Source organism: Bemisia tabaci, chromosome 4 (genome assembly GCF_918797505.1).
Source record: "Bemisia tabaci chromosome 4, PGI_BMITA_v3".
Taxonomy (NCBI): Eukaryota; Metazoa; Arthropoda; class Insecta; order Hemiptera; family Aleyrodidae; genus Bemisia; species Bemisia tabaci.
In genome coordinates this window covers 8,458,935-8,479,067 of record NC_092796.1, presented here as the reverse complement: position 1 = coordinate 8,479,067, position 20,133 = coordinate 8,458,935, and the positions used below count along the sequence as shown (strand labels likewise).

At 39.9% G+C, this 20,133-nt stretch overlaps 1 protein-coding gene across 3 annotated transcripts in view; it reads left to right on the top strand.

Annotated features, from left to right (window-relative positions):
* LOC109040318 (paired box protein Pax-6) overlaps nt 1–19,874 on the top strand; it is an 83,135-nt gene extending 63,261 nt beyond the window's left edge. For all 3 annotated transcript variants that reach the window (XM_072299237.1, XM_072299236.1, XM_072299235.1), the window contains 5 exons: nt 10,176–10,349; nt 12,190–12,272; nt 12,845–13,056; nt 16,943–17,178; nt 19,432–19,874. In XM_072299237.1, coding sequence (XP_072155338.1) covers nt 10,176–10,349; nt 12,190–12,272; nt 12,845–13,056; nt 16,943–17,178; nt 19,432–19,520 — 794 coding nt within the window. In that variant the 3' untranslated portion in view covers nt 19,521–19,874. The remainder of the gene's footprint in view (nt 1–10,175; nt 10,350–12,189; nt 12,273–12,844; nt 13,057–16,942; nt 17,179–19,431) is intronic.
* The last annotated feature ends 259 nt before the right edge of the window (nt 19,875–20,133 follow it).

Here is a 20,133-nt window from a genome sequence, read left to right as displayed (position 1 = left end):
TATCATAAGAAAAATGGGGAGCTCGAAATGAGCCTAAGGATGGCAAGAAGAAACCCGTGAAAAGAAAATGTCAACGATGTAAGTCGGCAGTCGGACTGCTTCGCGTCATCGCGCCTTCAATTTTTCGGATGCAACACGGACGTCCATCAAGTACGAATAGTTGTATCTCTGCGCCGTCGTGCACGCGCATCATTTCTCTCCCTCTATTTCCAAATTGTGTTTGTTTCAGTTTGTATTATTCGTAATTGTGATTCAAGCACTACGTATGAGTTACACAGCCGAAGGTAGGAGAGATAGAGATGTGTTCGGGTCTCTTTTTTAACTTTTCTACCGAATCTGAGCGACACCTCATCGACAGCATATCGACGATGCAGGCCGACAATCACAAAACTCGGTTTGCGACGTCGCAGACGTTCTGTCATACTTTATTTTTTAAACGGAAAACTACTCAACGGCAATTCTTTAAAACTGCCGTGATTTTTCTTCTCTGCAAAGAAAATTCTGCAAAAACTTCGAGGAATGGTGTCAATTTTTTCTCCTTTAAAAAATAATATAGAGGCGGAGATTTTCAGACACCGCAAACGAAATATGTGATTGCGGACTTACGCCGTCGGTATGTGATTGCGGACTTACGCCGTCGATATGTGATTGCGGACTTACGCCGTCGATATGTGAAGTCTCACGTAATTGGCCACTGGACAAGGTCTGAATTAGAAGAAAACGTAAAGTGTTTTCTCTTCAAAATCTTACATAGAGAACAATTCACACAACAAGCAGTTCTGAAATCAACTCCTTTAGCCTGATTATTGAAGCTTAAACTGGCTATGTCGGCAATGCAAGACAAGATATAGCCCTATATGAGCCGTGTAATATATCGATTCTCGATGCTTGTCGTGCCGACATAAATTTCAACAGGCTGCTGAAGGAGATATTAAAAAAGTCTTTTAAACACAGATCAATTGGAAGTTCGATTACACCGACTGGCGTCATTTGTATTTTTGCCATTTAACCAACGTGGGCAATAAACACTTATATCTTCCTCAGGAGTTAATTTTCAGACTTATCATTGTATGATTCATTTTTTTTTGTGAAAATTTGAAGAGAAGACACGTAACGTTGTGCATTATTTCATGCCATGTCTAGAGGCCCATTATTTTTCCTTTGAATACCATCCAAATAATAATTGAGTATATTTAAATCCCGCAAGAATACTTTCAATATAAAACTTTGAGAATTTCTCGGCGGGAATTCATATACCAAGAAAACTTTGTACCAAGAGCTCAAAAGGTTTAAGTTCGGATCAGAACAGCAAAAAATTCTCTACAGGTATTAAAATTTGACATTTGAAACTTCTTTTCGCTGATGAAAATATTATTTCGCAGTCCCGCCACTCCCTCGCTGATCGCACGGTTCGAGACCTTGCCCACTTTGAGGAAGCACGAGAGGGTAATATCAAATAAATAAAAACTAAACACGGCGGAAACATAACTTTCTTTTAGGCGAAACGATAGGCGGGCGGTCCCCTTTTGAAACCGGAAAAATGATAAGAGGGAACGGCGGAATTCGAGAGAGCAAGAAACGGGAGGACGCAAATGGAGGAAAAAAGCGAGCGTTTTGAGGCGGGGGAAACTGATATTAGATGATATGCAAATGCGTACAACACAACAACAAGGGTTAAAGTTTTAATAAAATTGTTTCAAGTTTGCCTCCGGGGGAGGTTCGGGGGCGGCTCGGGAAAGGGGCGGGATTTTGCCCACGAGGAGGGGTAAATGTAATTTGAAGCCTTTTTGTTGTGGCCGACTAAAGAAATTCCACAAATTTAATATATTCTCTTTTGTGCGTTTCTCTCTAAATTTCTCTCGCTGCCTTCATTCTCTCTCATTTGCCCCTCCTACTGCGATGTTCCTCTCCCTCTCTGATACTCGGATCTCTCCAGGACTATCCAGTGTTTAATTATTGTCAAACAGAAAGATCTCTACCCGTTTATGCGGCTTCATCTGTGTAGCGAAACCAGCTGACATTACTGGCCTTGTACGAATAACCTTTAGCAGTTTAGAAACGCAACCACTACAGGTGTTTTTGGCGATGCCACTATCCTGAGCCATAGTCCATTTTACTATACGCCCATTCCTAATCTTTAGGAATGCTGGAAAGGTTAATGCTGTAAAATAAGAAATTGAGGGACTCGTAAAGAGTGAGCTCAATTTATGACAATTTTGTCTGAACTTAAAACTAAGAGTCGATTCTGCAAAAATATCCAACGAAAAAGAAGAGGATACGGTGCATTCCGCTGAAATATGACCATTGAAAAAAAGGTCTGCATAGGTTTGATAAGAAATAGTAATCATAAAATGTAATCATATTAGCTTAAAATGTATAAAAAAGAAAGAAAAAGAAAGACACAGTATGCTTCAAAATTTTAAAGCGTTATTTTAAAATCAAGTAAGTGAGGTAAAGTTAAATTTTATAAAGTGAATCGATTTTTTGAACTTCATATTAAAATTTCATCTGAATACCTTTATAGACTTCATTTATTTTCATTCAAAATATGAACTGTGAAGAAATCTGCAACTTTGCTTATTGAGATACTCTTTTGACACCACCACCAGAAATATTATTTCTAAATAGAATGGCAATAAGCATACAAATACCAAAAAATAATCCCTAAAAGTGAATGTTTAAAAAATAAACTTTAAATTCGTTGCTGATTGAGATGCGTTTCCTCGTCTCCATCGACATTTTGTCATTTCAACGACGAAAAAAAAAATAGATTAATTCCAATAAATGATCCTAGTGTCACTAAAATTTGAGAGAAAAGTTAATAGAAACAAGGCCCAAATGCGCCTCTCTGTGTTATTCACAAGGTCCTAGAAGCACCAATCAGAGCAAGGGACAGGATGCGCGTTGACGGCGCAGAGATACAACTATACGTACTCGACGGATGTCCGTGTTGCGTCTGCGAAATTGAAGGCGCGGTGGCGCGAGGCGTAAACTAGCAACGCTCCGCTCTATGCTGCCAATTAGTTTTCCCTCATAACCTGTGAAGATTTCTACAACTTCAAGGGTCGATATACTTTTCTTTCAACTTTCTCATTATTGATTTCATCTTTCAAAAGTTTCTTTTTTGTTTTTCATTAGTTTAGGAAGATAAAGTACGGAAATATCTAAAACATTGCGCAAACAATTTTTTTTTTTTTTTTTTTTTTTTTTTTAAACTTTTATCTCCTGTTATTTTCATTATTAATTTTCGTTTTTCCTTGTAAAAAAAGTATTTAGTTTCTCATTGGTGCATAGCAAAATAATAAAAAACAAAGAAGAAATACAAAATAAAAATAAAATGAATAAATAAATAAAATCACCAAAAAAAATGCAAAAATAAGTACAGAATAAAAAATGTCTAGAAATGATGAAATTTCAACTCCCCCCCTTGGAGGATGACAATACTTCCTCTACCCTAGGGTAGCGAAAAAGTAAAAAATGTGAAAAAATCTACAACCTGCACGGATAAAATTTGATTGTTAATTTAGCATTTATACTGTTAAAACAATGTGCAACAAAAGTATCAAATGCTGATTTCACATTTAAAAAAATCTAACTCAACGTTGATTCGTTCATTTAATCGCGGACGTAGTTAATACGGCTTTTGTATTGTAAAATCAGCATTCATACTTGTCTTACATTTTTTCAACATAATAAATGCTGAAGCAACATTCAATTTTTCTCCGCGGTGCAAATCGAGGTACTTTTTTCTCGACTCTCACCAACCATCGATGATGTCCCCGATGAGGGATCGGAACTAATCGGAAAAGCTCGGCGGGACGAGAGGGCGATAAAAGAAGAGCATGTGCCGTACATAACTCTCCAGCTTTCTCCGCAAAACGAGCAAAATATCCTCGCCGGCGTGATAAGCTCGGCTGATAAGGTGACTTCATATCCTCGGCCCCTCCCCGAGGGAAAGGTCTCCCCCGGCCCCGGCCCGGCGTAAGTAAGCTTGGCAATCTCTATTTCCGGTTGAACGGGTACATTGAAAGTTCTCCCCTGTTAGTCGTACCTTACGAGTATGTATACCCGCCAACAGGGTGTGGATATAAATGGCGTGTCATACGCGAGCCGGGGAGCGCGGAACCTAGATGACACCTCCAAAGTACATTACACCCCACCCCCTCCCCCCGCCCCCCCGGTCGTTGCGGCGCCCTCTCTCACCCCCTCTTTGACGGGATCCTCGCGAGCCTTCGCATGCTCCATCGAGACCTATTAAACGGTTGTTTTAATTTTCCTGCCCGCTGCCTGGTTGAAGGTTTGTTGAGCTTTCATACTCATGTCCAAAACGAAAACACCCTGCCTTCACACTGGAAAAAAAGTCCCTTGGATCTAGAGTCCAGACTCATTGACAATCATGTCATTTGACTCCAAAACATTGACAAGAAAAAATACTCTCGATTCAATCGGATTTTTGCTTAAATTGAGAACCAAGCCTCTTTAATCAAAGCGGATTTCCTTTTGATTCAAGCAAAAATCCGATTTAATGAAGATTATTTTGTCTTGTCATTGTTTTCAAGAGTCTGAACTCTGGATCCAAGCGACTTTTCTTCCCGTGTAGTTCACATTTTTTGAATTTTTCCTTTGGCCAACATCAGAGGAGCCAACGAGCATTCATCCTCCATATACCTAGAATAATAGGTATAAATTCTTAAGAAGCAGCCCGAGGCAATGGAAACATGAAACAAATCAGGGGGAAAACGGACACCAAGGCTAAAAATACAACACTAAAAACCCGAGACGTTCCGACTCAGGAAAAGTATTATTAAAAATCAGAAAATATCTATGAAAAAACTGAAGACCTACATGTTGGTGGCCGAGATTCGAGGAAAGGAAAGAAAAAGCGTGTTCTTCTTTCCTTTTTTTTTTGGGTCAGGGTCATGATTACTGAATACGCGCGGTCCTCATTCATTCAGCCTTCAATTCTGTTGAACGCAGCCTTGCACTACCGGGGAGTTAAAATAGTTGCTCCCGCGCGCCTTTCGTTCCGTATGAAGAAGGAGAGTAAGAGCACGACAGACTGGGAGATGATCGAGCCTTAAAATGTGAAAATCAGTTCCATCCAAGAAAGTAGAAGGTGAACAGAAATAGTGTGTAGAATAATTTGTAGTGTCTGAGTAGTTTCACTCCTGATTTTCTTTGAAGTAACGATATGAATCGATATCTAGTAATATCGCGATGCCGTTGTCATTATCATCTTTTGCACTAATATACATCCAACCTCAAAATTCGAATGTTCATGTTTCTATAGCACGCAAGGATATGATCTGACGTCACTTTATACGTGGCTAAGTTGGCAACTTTGCAGAAAGCACTTGATTCGAGCCGAAAAGAAGCATGAAGCGTGCCGTCATTCGATGAGACCCTCGAGAATGAAGTCATTACAAATTTAAACCATCGAGTATCGATCCCATAAATCTATTAGTAGCCGCTATTCTCTCGCCGGGCTGAGTGGCCGAGACGGCAGATGTAAAAGATTCCCGGGACAAAGGTCAAAAGAGCCGTCAACATCGACACTGCAACAGTCGACTTTTGCGCGACGTTGCCCAGTTAATCAGAAAGCAACAACTACAAAAATAAAAACTTAAAATTGAAAAACATTCTAAAAAAATGAATAGGAGATACATTATTGAATTTTTTTCGACTCCACAGTACCGATCCTAGTACGTGGCTTTTCCATAAGGCCTCGTTACACGATCAAAGTGCCCATCCAAATGAGAGGAAGTGTGTTCAGTGTCATCAGTCCTAAAATCGTTATCTCGCATTATTTTTCAAATGAAAGCGTCGCAGAAATGTACCGCCCGGCCAAAAATAATGACTAGTGGATTCATGTTGATCGAAATTGGACAGGCTGCATGTCCAATTTCGCTCAAAGAAAAATGTTGCATGGTCACCAACAGTCCCCTAATGGTTCATTTGGTTCGGAATCCGATTGTCTATCGATGTCTATGACGCAGTTACCGCTTAAACACAGTCTACGCAAAATAAATTTACACACTTCTAGACTGCGACAGAGGATTGTCTGACGTTACTTTTGCACATTAAAAGTAAATGGAAGAACCAAGATGGTGGATCTTCAGTCTTAAAGTGCGTAAACTTATTTGGCAAAGACTCCAGCGTTTGGTAAAACGGATAATCTGAAAAAATGTGGGAGGAAAAATGGATTACATTTTGCAATAAAGAATAATTTTTTGCTCATTTTAGAAACAACATATATGCCATTGGATTCCCTATGCAGAAAACTTATTTTATGAAGGAACCAGATATTATTGAAAAATGTTATCTAAATGACCTTCTGGTTCGAGGTCACCGACTTGGCACTTTAAGACCTAATCATCGGTCTCAAGGGAAATTTTGAGTTGTCCTAACTGAAATTTTGACCCAAATACGATTTCAAAGATAGAAAAAATACGCCACGCACTCGTTTGGCAAAATCCCCCACATTTTTTAGGGTACCAATGGTAGATTTCTGGGGAGGGGGGCGCTGGCCTTCAACCCCCCTGGACCTGACCGAGGCGCAATTCTCCCGATAGCGAACTGACCTATCGGAATCGTAGGTATATCGGGCAGCAGCGCGGATCGGGCGGAAAGGTGGCCGAAGGTGCTCTCGAAAGGGCGAAAAATAAATCATTTTCGAATGAGTGACTTGTGATCACTGATTCGGAAACGAAACGCTACCTATTCGCCCTGGTTCGGCCCCGGCTGCAGCCAGGGCGTCGCGCGTCGAGTTACCGACCGGACCGGCTGCTCGCGCTGGCCCTTGGCCTCCGACTCAACTGCATTTACACATCAAACCTCCCCGCCCCGCCCGACCCCCGTCGCTGTGACTGGCTACTTAAGGAGCTGGAAATGATCGAGCACACGATAAACGACTTGACTTAACTATCCAGGCGCGCGCCAAACGCCCGCCCCCCGCTCTAGGCACACCTCCATCTACAAAAGGACACAAGTCTATTTTCTTCAAAGCCTTGTCACTCCTGGAATTTCATCTGGACTCGGAGTGTAGTTACGCCCTTTCTTATCGAGTGGCCGCTTTGGCTGGTGGCCTCCGGCCAGTTTTGTTCGGGACCGATTAGGCGTTGTAAACCTTGTTACCTACTCGAGAAGACCTTTTTTGTTTCGCAATGGCCTCGAGAGATTCGTGATGGCCAATCGTGGCGTGACTCTCGACCTTGGAAACCGACTTGATTCGCTCTGATACTGTAGTTGCTTGAATTGCTGAAAGGGGAAAACTTCGTTTTTGAGGATCGGATTTCGAAATGGCTCCCTGAAGTTTTTGGTCGAAGAAGCAAAAATTCGGTTTAAATGATGCACAATGGATCGAGTCCATACGAGAGGTTGGACATGAAATTTTCGACTAAAATTCCAAATTTTGATGTTTATTTCGTCACATTTTGAATTGTAAGGGGTGCCTCTAGCAGAAAATTTTACGAGGAAACCCGAGAAAAAAGTCAATGCGCCTTCATTTCTTTTCATTTCATCTGCACCGAAGAGCAGCATCTCTTGAAAACCAGACGTTGCAGTCAACGATACAGGTTGACAACCCCGTGCTATCCAGAGTCGCCATACCATCTTTTTAGCATAAGAGCCTTTGTGAAACCCTGTGTCCGCACTCTCTCTACAAAGGTATTCCGATGGAGGCCGTACCGAGGGCTCATCGTAATCTTGTCCAATAATTCATCGCGGCGCTCGCAAAGGCGCGGCACGTTCGGAATCCTACCACACGCGCAACAAGAGCTCAATTTGGAGTAATTTACCGGGTCCGGTTTACAATACTTCACCTCCATTATTTCAGGGCCACTCTGCATTCTCCATCTAATAGTGATAGTTTAATTTCATTTTCCCTCTCTCGGAGCCCTCACCCTCTCCTCCTCCCGTATCTTCCTCCGCCATTCTTTTCCAATAAGTTATTTTAAATGCCCTCTCCTCGTCACCCTCCTTCAAGTAACCTTCTCGCTCGCTCTCATCCCGCTCACCGGTTTACATGCAACCTGAATTTACGATTGTTTCGCCATTTTCTCCCCGGTGCTTCCCGCCCCAACCCTTCTCCCACTTCCCCTCCGCTGGTGATTCGCACCTCGTCGGTCTATCTCTCTCCGTTTCCCCTCTTGGTTCCGGTGCGCCCCTTTCTCTTTCTCTCTCTCTCGGCGGCAACATTTTAAAAGGTTGACTTCTTATCAGCCGCTTTCTGGTTGACTGCGCTCCGGGCTCCTCCGATCTTTTAACAACCCCCTCCCCGCCGCGCGCCCCGTGTATGGTCGACCGTATTCTCGATAAAACGGCGGTCGTGGAGGTACGCGTACTCTGTGTATTCCAGATAACGAAGGGGAGGGGGTTGTGGAGGGGGGTGGGAAGGGGGAAGAGCGTGCGCGTGTTTCATTGGTTTCTCCGCGGAACCAGCCACCGGTTCTGCGCGGTGGTGGTCAAGTTTACTCTGTCCTCGAATTCCGTGGTGCACCGGAAAAAAAAGTTCAGGCATACACGAACCGATTATTTTCCAAACTACGTAAGCGCCAAAATTGCGAATGCCAGAAAAAACAACACTGGAAAAAAAAAACACATTGTATCTAGAGTCCAGACTCTTGAAAACATCGACAAGAAAAAATACTCTTGATTCAATCAGATTTAAGCTTAAAACGAAAGGAAATCCGCTCAAATTAAGAGGCTAGGTTCTTAATTTAAGCAAAAATCCGATTGAATCAAGAGTATTTTTCCTTGTCGATATTTTTAAGAGTCTGCAGACTCTAGATCCAATGTGTTTTTTTTTTCCAATGAAGAAGAACCTTTTTATTCGCTTTATTAACAATTTTCCAATTCAAAAAAATGTATGTTCTTTTAGAAGGCTATTTTGAAATCAGACATGATTGATTATACCAGCGGAAACAAAGAAAAAGCAACCCCTCTACCACCAAAATAGAGATCGGTGCCTATAGGTAATTTGGAAAATAATCGGTTCATATTTGGATCGAACGCGTAGTCTTTTCTACAAATCGAATGATCCGGTTTATAAAACTGAACTTTCGGTTGGTGGTCAAACTGAACTTAAGATCGAACTTTTGGGGATTGAGCCTGACTGAGAAAAGGGGTTCGCTTTCAATCGGTATTGTACAAACCGAAAGTTTTGTTTAATGAGACGGATAGTCCTATGAAGAACAGTGAAAATCCAGGCCTTATGATCAGACTTTCACTGTATTTTCTGTAGAAAATACAAGCCTCATTGTAGCTGTGCCCTGCGGAAGGTAAAACTGATTTGGCGACAAACATTACTATATGAAAATATAGAATAATGAAATCGATACGATTATGGGTTACATCGTTCTTCGGGGTGTACATCAAAATAGCAGTAATACGTAACGGATTTTTCGTATTCTTTAATATCATCCTCCTTTGAGTCTGGATCAGAACCAACAACTCGATCAATATACCGTGTACTCCATGAGCCAAAGGCCATGATACAACTATTCCAACTTCGAAGCAGCTCTAATTGCATAATCATCGAATCGAAGGAGCACACAAAAATTGTGCCCATAATTTTATTTTTCCGTATATTGCATGAGAGCGACAAAGATTTAAACGTGCGCATTGCGTGAGATTCAGTCAGGATGTTAAAAAATAAATTATTTGTATTCGAGACTTTCCTGGAAAGTAATATTTTCTCAAGTTTCAAACACTAATATATTAGGTGGCCTCTATGACCAGCAACGGTAATTTGATAATCATCGAGGATCTTTAAGTATCCTTTACAGTAATTCGATGGACGCTATATTTTATGTCGGAGCGAAATGCGATATATCGTATCGATTAGTTCCATTTTTTCAGCCACTCGTCATTTTTCTCGAATTTTGAGATCGCAAATTTGTTGTCAGGGGACTAAAGAATTACAATCTCAAAATTCGAGAATAATGACAAGTAGCTGCAAAAATGGAACCAATCGATGCGATATATCGCATGTCGTCCTGACACAAAATATGGCGTCCATCAAATCATCTCCTTTAGGATCTTTGATGATGTTTTTTCCACTGTAGTGCGGTAATGAAAATTTGAAAATTTGGATGAGAAAAGTGAAAATTTACTTGACCTGACTCTGCTTGTTTGACTGATGGCTAAACCCTATTTTAATTTTGCCTATGTTGCAGGCGTTGAGTTGGACGGGGTAGGATCGGACGAAACCTGTACTTCTGGTGGTGATAACTCGAACCCAGGTTCCAGCGTGGGACCGGAGGATGATCAAGCCAGGCTCCGGCTCAAGAGGAAACTCCAAAGGAATCGCACGTCCTTCACCAACGACCAAATAGACAGTTTAGAAAAAGGTAAGTCTAAAGTCTAAGTCTAAAGTCTAAGTCTAAAGCCCGGTTACTTTATAGGACCTCCTCAAAACTCGCTCCGGCTTTTCATTTTCCGGATATTGGAACAGGTGAAATATGGCTCTAACAAAAGCTTGCAGAAGCGGATCCAGCAATTTGGCAACATTGTATTTCCTCCATTTAAACCTATTATAAATAGTCGATACATTTCCATGGGCTTAAATGGAGAAAAACGATGTTGCCAATTTACTGGATCCGCCAATGAAAGCTTATGACGGTGAAGCATCTTCGGAAAAATTGACGGGCTTTGAGAACAAGGCGCTTGAGTGCAGTTTTAGCTATTTCAAGAGATACGTGTTAAAAGTTTCAAAATTTCATGGAGCCTTGTGGCAGATAAAGAGTTTAAACTCACTTTTTGATGCTTTAAAGTTGGATTTTAGTCGTGAATTTGTCACAGAATATACTTTCAAACTAGTTTTTGTAGAGTTCATGAATATTTCAATTTTTTCTAACTGCACTTATACCCGCCTTGTCCTCCTAATCCCTCAATTTTAGTTTTAGGCGAAACTACATTCAAGGTGTGCAGCGTTACACTGCCGTGCTACGGAAGAACGCCGTATGAGCCTTCAGGCGTTGCCAAGTTTCCTCCAATAACAACCGAATTTACCGGGAAAATTGTGAATATTATTTTCCAAAATTTTCAGACAATTTTGTACGCAATTTCATCGAAAAAAATTGAAAATTTCAAGGAAAAGTATGCATGAATCTGTTCAAAAATACATGTTCATGCAGAAAAATTTGGCAACTCTCGAATGTTCATACGGCGTTCTTCCTTAGCACGACAGTACAAAATTACTATATTTTAAATGTAGAGACATCGACATTATGGGCCATTTGCTATAAAAACTAAATTTTGATCTACAATACAATCCCTGTATCATTGCATGGTACATGTTAGGAAGCAGTTCCCTACTCTCTGGTGTGCATGTTTTGTTGCACATATTTCTATATTTCTATTTCTTAAACCTAAAAATCTTACACAAAATTACAATATAGAGTCCTTATGGAACTGATTCCGTAGAACAGCAAGTTTCTCCCAAAATATGGGGCGAAAACGTACCGAAAGTTCAACCCGGCTGTCAGCCGAAAAATAAATACCCCTTCCGCACGATAAAATTAACGAAAAGAAAAACACAGGCTGCACATTTGAAAAATGGAACATTCGAGATGGGACGACAGTGGAAGGAGAGTTATATGAGGACGGAAATCAATTTATTCGCCGAGGGTAGCAGCGGAAACATTTTTATGTTGTTATGATTGAATAACGTCGTCATCCCCCAGCCGAGTTCAGAGTGAGCTCTGATACACCAAGTTTCGATTTCACAGGGACAGCACTCATGTTACCATACTATCTACCATAAAAATGGATAACTTTTATACCATTTAGATGGAGTTACCGTGTGACCGTCTACAGAAATAAGGACCAGGGACCTGAATGCAAGAGGGCAGTTTTCTCAGGGGACCGATTTTGATCAAAGTAGATTGAAAAATCGGGATTTGAGTTCTCCACAGGAAAAACCTTTTGTAGCCCCAAGGAGTTAGTTTAAATCGCTTTTGGCTAAATAAGAGCACATAGTCATATTTAAAACCGAAAAAATTAAACACGAGAGAAAGTTAGACAACATGAAATGCTGTTACCCTGATTTTGCTCGAACGCATCCAACTATTAAATTTTTGACTAACATTTTACGATTTCTTAAAGTAACAACTCCGAGATTTTTAGACGAACCAAAACATGATGATTGGAAATTATTCATTAATTATTTGTATAATTTCCGTGTTTCAGAGTTCGAAAGAACGCATTATCCTGACGTGTTTGCTCGGGAAAGATTAGCTGTGAAAATAGGGTTACCAGAAGCTCGGATACAGGTAAGAGACTATCCTCGTGTAATGTCATCAGTTTTATTTCTCTGATGTGACTCTTGACAAAACTGTCACTTCCGCACTCGTATAATTAGATTAACTTATGTCTATTAACTGCCCGCATAAAAACATCAATTAATAAGATAAAATGCGAACTATACACGCAAAAAATAGTCGGTGCGAATGATAAAAACTTCTGTTCCCATGGCTCTTGCACTTACTTTGTTATACTTAGAGAAATTCTCTATTGTGAGAACGGAACTTTGGTCGTGACCACAGAGTACTCTGTCTCAACGTTTAATATTGGAATAATTGGCATCGAAATGAAAAGGTTCTATCTGTAAAGAACGCTAGAAGCATGATCTTGCGGCTGAGAGTCCCTTCAGTTTCCCATGATACTTTCCGCTTTGTCATGCAGTTAGTTTAGTTGCCTATCCAAAGTTGCCTATAGCTTTGTCCATGAGTTCCGACAATGAGCCTCCGTGATGGGCGTGATGTGATCCATGGCCGGCATTTTGTTCCTGGCCACGAATGTGTCTAGCGGCATTTTAACTGAAGTGACTGTTTTTGAATTACAGGTGTGGTTTTCGAATCGACGAGCCAAATGGAGACGGGAGGAGAAGCTGCGGACGCAACGGCGAGCGACGGACCAACAGCAACACCCGACGGTGGGCAGCACCGAGCAGCCCCCCGCCCCCGCCTCCCCCTCCAGGATAGGCACCTTCACCTCCAACTCCTCCAACATGTACCCCGCCATTTCCACGCCTATCTCCATGCCCGACTCATACAGGTAAGACCCGCCGACACACCCACCTCGCAAATAAATAAACAGATTAAGATCGTATTCGATAGTGATTTGATGTATCGTTTGGTTCAAAACAATAGAACACAACCTGAAACAAAAATTTCATGATTTGAGTAGAGAAAGCTGAAAATGGGAAAATTCCTAACAGTTTCACTTTCAAAGGCCATTTTATACTCATAAGAATGAAAAATCTATCACACTGATAAAAAATTCTCGGCGTTTTTACCAAGGTCCGTTGGTACCTTTACACACTGAAAAAAGTGCCTTGTTCGAGAAACAAGGATTCTAGTCCCCCAGACAAGACCGTCTTGTTATATTTGATCCACAAGGCATTCTTGTTCGTGGGACCCATACAGTCTTGTTTAGGGAACAAGACTTCCTTGTTGCATAAGTCAAAAGTCTAGTCACGGTAACAAAATTGTCTAGTTCTGGGAACAAGACTTGTCTTGTCAGAGTATTCGGAAGAAATTAAAATTGCAAAAAAAATGTCACAAATTTATATTAATTGCACGATTTGTACGAAAATATATGTGCTCTCTACTTCCTTCACTCCTCTTACACCAGAACCGTCTTATCCGACCTTTCAAATTTTACCGGCCTGATCGGGATTTGAACGCGGGACCACCCGACAACGGGCCGAGTGTTCTACTGACCGAGCTATCAGAGCTAGTTATTTGAGGAGCCGAATTTTAAGTATAAGTACAGCCCACAGAATTACTTTTTCATATTGTTGCTATCTTAAGTCTGTGGAATGCGTAGAGCATCAATTTGTTTGGTTTTTTTTCTTTTTTACCATTTACCGTTTACGAAAAGGAATTTACATTCTACATCAGATAAAAATGGACAATTTAGGCCGAAAAAATGTGTTTCTTCAAGCAACGATGTTTCCTTTGTTCCGTGTTTATGATTCTAATTTTTATTTTTATTTTATATCATGATAATAATTAATAATATATAAATAAATCAAACGTTAAAAAAATAATTATATAATTAGATACATTTGCTTTTAAAACCTTACGCATGAGCGATTTATTTTTAAAAAAGAATTATAAACTTATTGTTTTTACCTTGTCATTAAACACCCAGAAAAATTTTCGGGGAACAATTATTGAGCGTAGTTCTTAAAATACTCTTTCAAAATATATAAAATAATACGCTCTCTTTGAATTTGACCATTACTCGCGGTGAGTAGAGAATCTTGTCACAGTGACAAGACTATCGAGTCCGGTGGCTCAGAAACCTAGCATATAAAACAAGACTGGTCTTGTTGCATTAACAAACGGGTGTTGTTTCCCAAACAAACTGAGTTGTTTGACAGACTAAAAGTCTTGTTCCTGAGACAAGGCAGGTTTAACAAGTTTATCTTGTCTCTACGGCTCTATTATTTTTTTCAGTGCATGTCACTTTTTTTTACCAATTATCGGTAATTTTACTAAGACAGACTGGTAAGCTTACCTAAAAACCGGTATTTTTACTGTTTTTTTTTCAGGTAAGAATACCACTTTTATTGGTAATCCATTCCCGGTAACTTCGCCATTTTATCTCGGTAATTCTACCACAGTCGATAACAAATATTAGCGTTTTTACCAAGTTTCAGTAAAATTACCGAGAAAGTTCAATAATTTTACCGGGATTTCTCGGTAAAATTACCAATTCCATAAATGGTAATTTTACCAAGAAAAAACTGGGATCAAATAGAACCCTGAATTCTTGGTAATTTTACCCTTTTCTTAGTAAATACACCGAGATTTTTTTTCAGTGCACAAGAAAGTCGTTCCCTCAGGTTACTCAATTGATTTTTGGGGCTATGTTTACGTGTTGATTCAATCGATATCGATACAATCTCACCTGCGAGATGTATCAAATTAGATCCATACTGCCGCGCTGAGTAAAACCGCTGTAAGGTCCCTCAGACGTTGCTATTTACTTCGATAAGTACAAATTTTTAGGGAGATTTGTGGATCCTCTCTCCTAAATGTCAGACAATTTTGTTTCCAACTCAATCCCCAGTTTTTGAGCATTTCAAATTCATAGCATTTTTCAAAAACGAATGTTATATATGAGAAAATCTGCAGACAAATCTGGATATTCATAAGGCATTTTTCCTCAGAGCGGCAGAAGCTACCTCATTCGATATTAAAATCGATGTCCTGAACACCGAAAAATGAGTTTTTTGCAGAATCTTCTTCTTCAAACGCAAAAACTCTGAAAATTGGATGTCCCATGTTACAGAGTGTTTCTACTCCGATATAATTTGATATCGATGAATTACATCTTAGTAAAGCGGGGTTTTAGCATTTCGTCCCTATCATTTTTTTTTTTTTTTTTTTTTTTTTTTTTTAAATTATGTTTCATGGCATGTTTTTCCGAGCTTAAATCGCCTTTTCCGGTCACCCAATGCAAAATCGTACATAAAGTGCGAGATTTTTGATTGATGATAGAGGCGGAGGCTGCAACAATGGCATATGCGGGAAACCCTTGTTTTGAGAAAAACGCATTAGAAATTTTACCTCGTGTATAACGCGTCACGTTTTTTAGAAACACAGCTAGTTTTTCTTCTAATTTAAGGTTTGAACCCTTCCTGAAGAGCGTAGCCATAAGAGGGAGCCATGTGATATTATAATTCCTGACGTGCGTTTTGGTTGCTTAATCTCACGCATATCTTTCTTTTTAACTCATTGAAATTCAATAATTATACTCTCAGCGAATTTTTCCTTTTTCTCGGCACTTGCACTAAATCTAGGTCGCGCTTCGCTAATTAAAGATGCGAGGATGAAAGATACACGCGCAATCTCTATTTAAATCACAAAGGAAACGCCTTAGACATCAATTTTGCGTGCTTTCTAAGCTTCCATTGTAAATTTAATCCTTTCAGCGTTTTAATTAAAAAAATTTACGGAACAAATGCCCTCTGATGGTTGTTTTGGATCAGAGGAGAGATTATAAGTTTTATAGGAACGACGTTTATTGCTTATTCATGGATCTCGATTGAGGAGATTGCCAGAGGAAAATTAGAGGGCGTCGGGCGAACGAAGGGAGATGCAAATGCATCGATCTTGGCGTTTTGGAAATTAATTATAGGGTTATATGCAAGTCCGAGCGATGGAAAATTCCAAAAAGGAAGTCTATTATGAAGACTCAAAGGAACAAGTAGGTCAAATTTAGATTGACCCGCCAGCGCAAACTAGTTAATGAAACAAGAACTTTGCTGCGTCAATAATGATGATAAATATATTACATGTTAATTTCGAGAACCATATACATCAATACACAAAAAAATGAAATCAATCAAATCTGTGAGAGGAGAAACTTCTTTTAAACTTGCTTAAATGGGTCGTTCCAAAATGAACCCAACTTATTCGAACATATAAATTGTTGCGGGAAAATACTGTGTAATTTTTTGCGAAACAAGAAAACTTGATCGCAGGTCTTCTGGTTTGGTGCTTTCACCACTCATGTCCTGTTACCTGTCTATATAGTAGCCCATGCCAGATATCACCATATCACCAGGATCCTGAGCATGCGCTTTTGCCTACATCACAAACTGCAGGGTAATCTCTCACGGATTTTTCTTATTGAACCACTGCCCCGTCCAAATGCCTTTAGATACCACTATTGCAACTCCTGAGAATGTGTTTTTGCCTACATCACAAAATGCAGGCAAATCTCTCACGGATTTTTCTTATTGAACCACTACCCTGTCCAAATGCCTTTAGATACTACTATTGCAACTCCTGAGAATGTGTTTTTGCCTACATCACAAAATGCAGGAGAATCTCTCACGGATTGCTCTCGAATGAACCCTTTAATATTATTTCATTTTTAAAGAGAATTTTCTTAAGCTAAGGGTATATTTTTGTTTTGTTCACAGCCCAATGAGCGGTATGTCGGGTAGCTTCAACATATCGAGCGGGCCTCCTCAAATGCCTCCCAGCCCCACGTCGTGTCTTCAGCAGAGAGATTCGTACCCGTGTATGACGCGGGGGTACGAACCCCTGTCCCTCGGCTCCTACGCTCCGCCCAAACACTCTTGCTACAGCCCCACGCACTACCAACCCATCAACGGCCATTCGCATCAATACTCCTCTGGTGTTTCCTCAACCACTGGTAAGAATCAAGTAACAACAATGGAATAACAATACGACAATAGAATTAACAAATAGAGAAATATTTCATCGTATTTAACAAATAGGACATACCACATGAATACTTTTGGTTCATTAAAGAAAGAAAAGAAAACCATGTTGTATACGAAGTTACATCTGCAGCTCTCAACAACCCCAGTAAATACATTAAAATAAATTGAAACGCAGAGAGCAAGGCTAAAAAAGAAACACAACAAGAAAATCAACAACTTTTAACTGACCGCACTGTCACCATCAATTGGGGAATGAACACACCGAAAAAAAATGACGCTGATTTAACATACTGGATGTAAAAAAGTGTGCGACAACTCACAAAACGCTGATTTAAGCGCTACAATTGTTACTTTAGCAATGTCAAGATGGAGAACCAACTGCTGTGGTGGTTAATTCAGCGTTTTGTGAGTTGTCGCACACTTTTTTACATCCAGAGTGTTAAATAGGCATCCTTTTTTATTCGGTGTAGACAGAATAAAATTTAAAAGGTAGCCATCTGAAATCCTGTAGGACCCGATTTTGAAGAGAAAATTCTGATTGCATGAAGATTTCTTCTGATGAGAAATGTTTCCGTGGCCCCTCGTCGTGTAGGCATTTATTTGACCTTTTTCGTCTATTATTTTTATTCTTGTTCATTTCATACTCATTTGAAAGTCCTCGCTCAGCCGATCAAAATGTTTTGGTTTCAATGTGTTTCCTTTTTAGCTTTATTTCTTGCAACTGTTTCAACTTAATTTATTGTAATATTTCTTCGATTTTACGATGAGCCTTTTCAGAGGGAATCATGATTTTTATACTAAATGTAATTTTTATTTCCTCAAAATGACGATTTAAAAATAAAAAAAATAATAATAAAAGAAGAAAAAAAAATCCGTCAGAGTGATTTGCGAGCAAATCGATGACAAACGAGCTCTCCTGAAAAATCTCAGATGAAAGGGGCGGCAACAATTATTTTATGATAATTCCCTTCCGCAGGAAAGAGGAAGGGGGTGTTGTTCATCATTTAAACATACGTTTTTCCGGGGTTCGAGCGTCATTCGCTAAGAGCGTTATTAAGAGTGGGAGAGATTTAGTCGTCAACGAGTAATCACGTAGATAAACATCTCGCACGCGCCCGCGATCGTATCACCCACCACACTCGACCCTTTGAAATTACTTTCTCGGCCTCCTTCGCATCCCTTCCTCCGGACCCTTTGAGGTACTCGGCAAGGCTAATCGAACATGAGGAGTTAGTGTTGAGAGCGAGATATGAAAATCGATTTTTAAAATAGCCGTAATGCCTCTTTATGAGATAATCGTCCTGATATTTCCATCATCAAGACCGACTTCCAGTAAATTATATGTTACAGCATGTAATCGTGATTAAAAAGGTTTAAAATGTGAATCTCTTACCGCCCCCCCCCCTCAAAAAAAAATAACTGTTTTAAAGTAAAATTTTAGGTTTTCCATGAAAAAGGCCCAAAAAGTTCGGAGTAATTTTTCATCAGGCATCATAATTGTACCAAAAATATGCATTTTCACGAAATATTTTTGTGTAATGAGTGATTTTAAAGTGGCATTCCTTATTTATCCTGGACATTTGGACCGAGTTTAACAGAAAGGAACCAAGCCACATCAGCTATTGCCAAGTTTAACTGGGCAATTAAATTTTTTACGAGAGAACGTTTGTTCGGAATTCTTGGAAAATTTTAAGGGATTTGCTTCGTAGCATGGAGAATTTTCACTGAAATTTGCACGAAAATCTGCACAACCATTTTCATGTAAAAATTTAATTGCCCAATTAAATTTGGCAAAAGTTGATGTGGCTTGGTTCCTTTCTGTTTAACGCGGTCCATTTGATGGTATTCGATCAGATTTGATTTCGCGAAAAGAATCTTCTGTGACTGCTGGAGAACGCTGTTCAGAGATGAATAGCTCTTGTAATTCATTTCAGCAGAAACAGTGGGGCGAGACAAACCACAAACCATGCTAATGGAGAGAACTGCAATTTAATGACCCGGACTACACTCTCAATAACTCTATGATAAAAGCGATTTTGATTCTAGGTCCCCTTGTACTCTACCGCGCCAATCATCATCTCATTTTACTGGTATATCTTTTTTTTATCTTGACATCAAATCTTTTCAAAAAATTGACCATCCCAAAATCTAAAGGTTTCCCTGAATTTGTTTGACTGCACCATGTTTTACGATAACACTTTTTTACCTCTTTTTCTCCTCAGGTCTGATATCACCGGGCGTGTCTGTGCCAATCGCAATTCCGGGTCAAACCCCAGACATGACGTCACAGTACTGGTCCAGATTCCAGTGACTGTGGTGGAACTAGGCACCGTCAGAAGCACCCCTTTGTTTACCAAAAAATCAAGCCCTAGCTGCTCATCAAAAGCTTTACCTCCGACTTCTTGAACGCTCTGCTCAGCGCGCGAGAATGCGAAAGGAAAATTATTCTGACCAATCAGAATTCGTCCTTCCTCAGCTGGCTATCCTATCAAATTTTCATGTCATCAAAAGGATGATAGCTTTCATTTTACGTTATTATCTTTTTTCGTTAACCTGCCGTTGAAAAATAAAGGTTCGCTACCCGAGGAGCGCAAGATGAAGGACTATGTAGTCAGAAGGAGTATGCAGAGAATCAGTGGCGTGGCGTGGCGTGCTTTTCGATATATCGATTATTATGCCATTTAAACCTATGGAAAAGGATCGATAAACAGGGTGTTCGCAGCGAACTCCTTAATAATCGATTATTTACCGTAGGTTTAAATGGCAGAACAATCGATACATCGCAATTCACGCCACGCCTCTGCAGAGAATGCCTGCGTGAATTCCTCGAGTGCACGGCTAATTTCGCCAGAATATTGCAGTTTTACCGGAGATATATGGTAAATTGTTTATCGCTGTATGATCGAGCGATACTATTTTGGTAA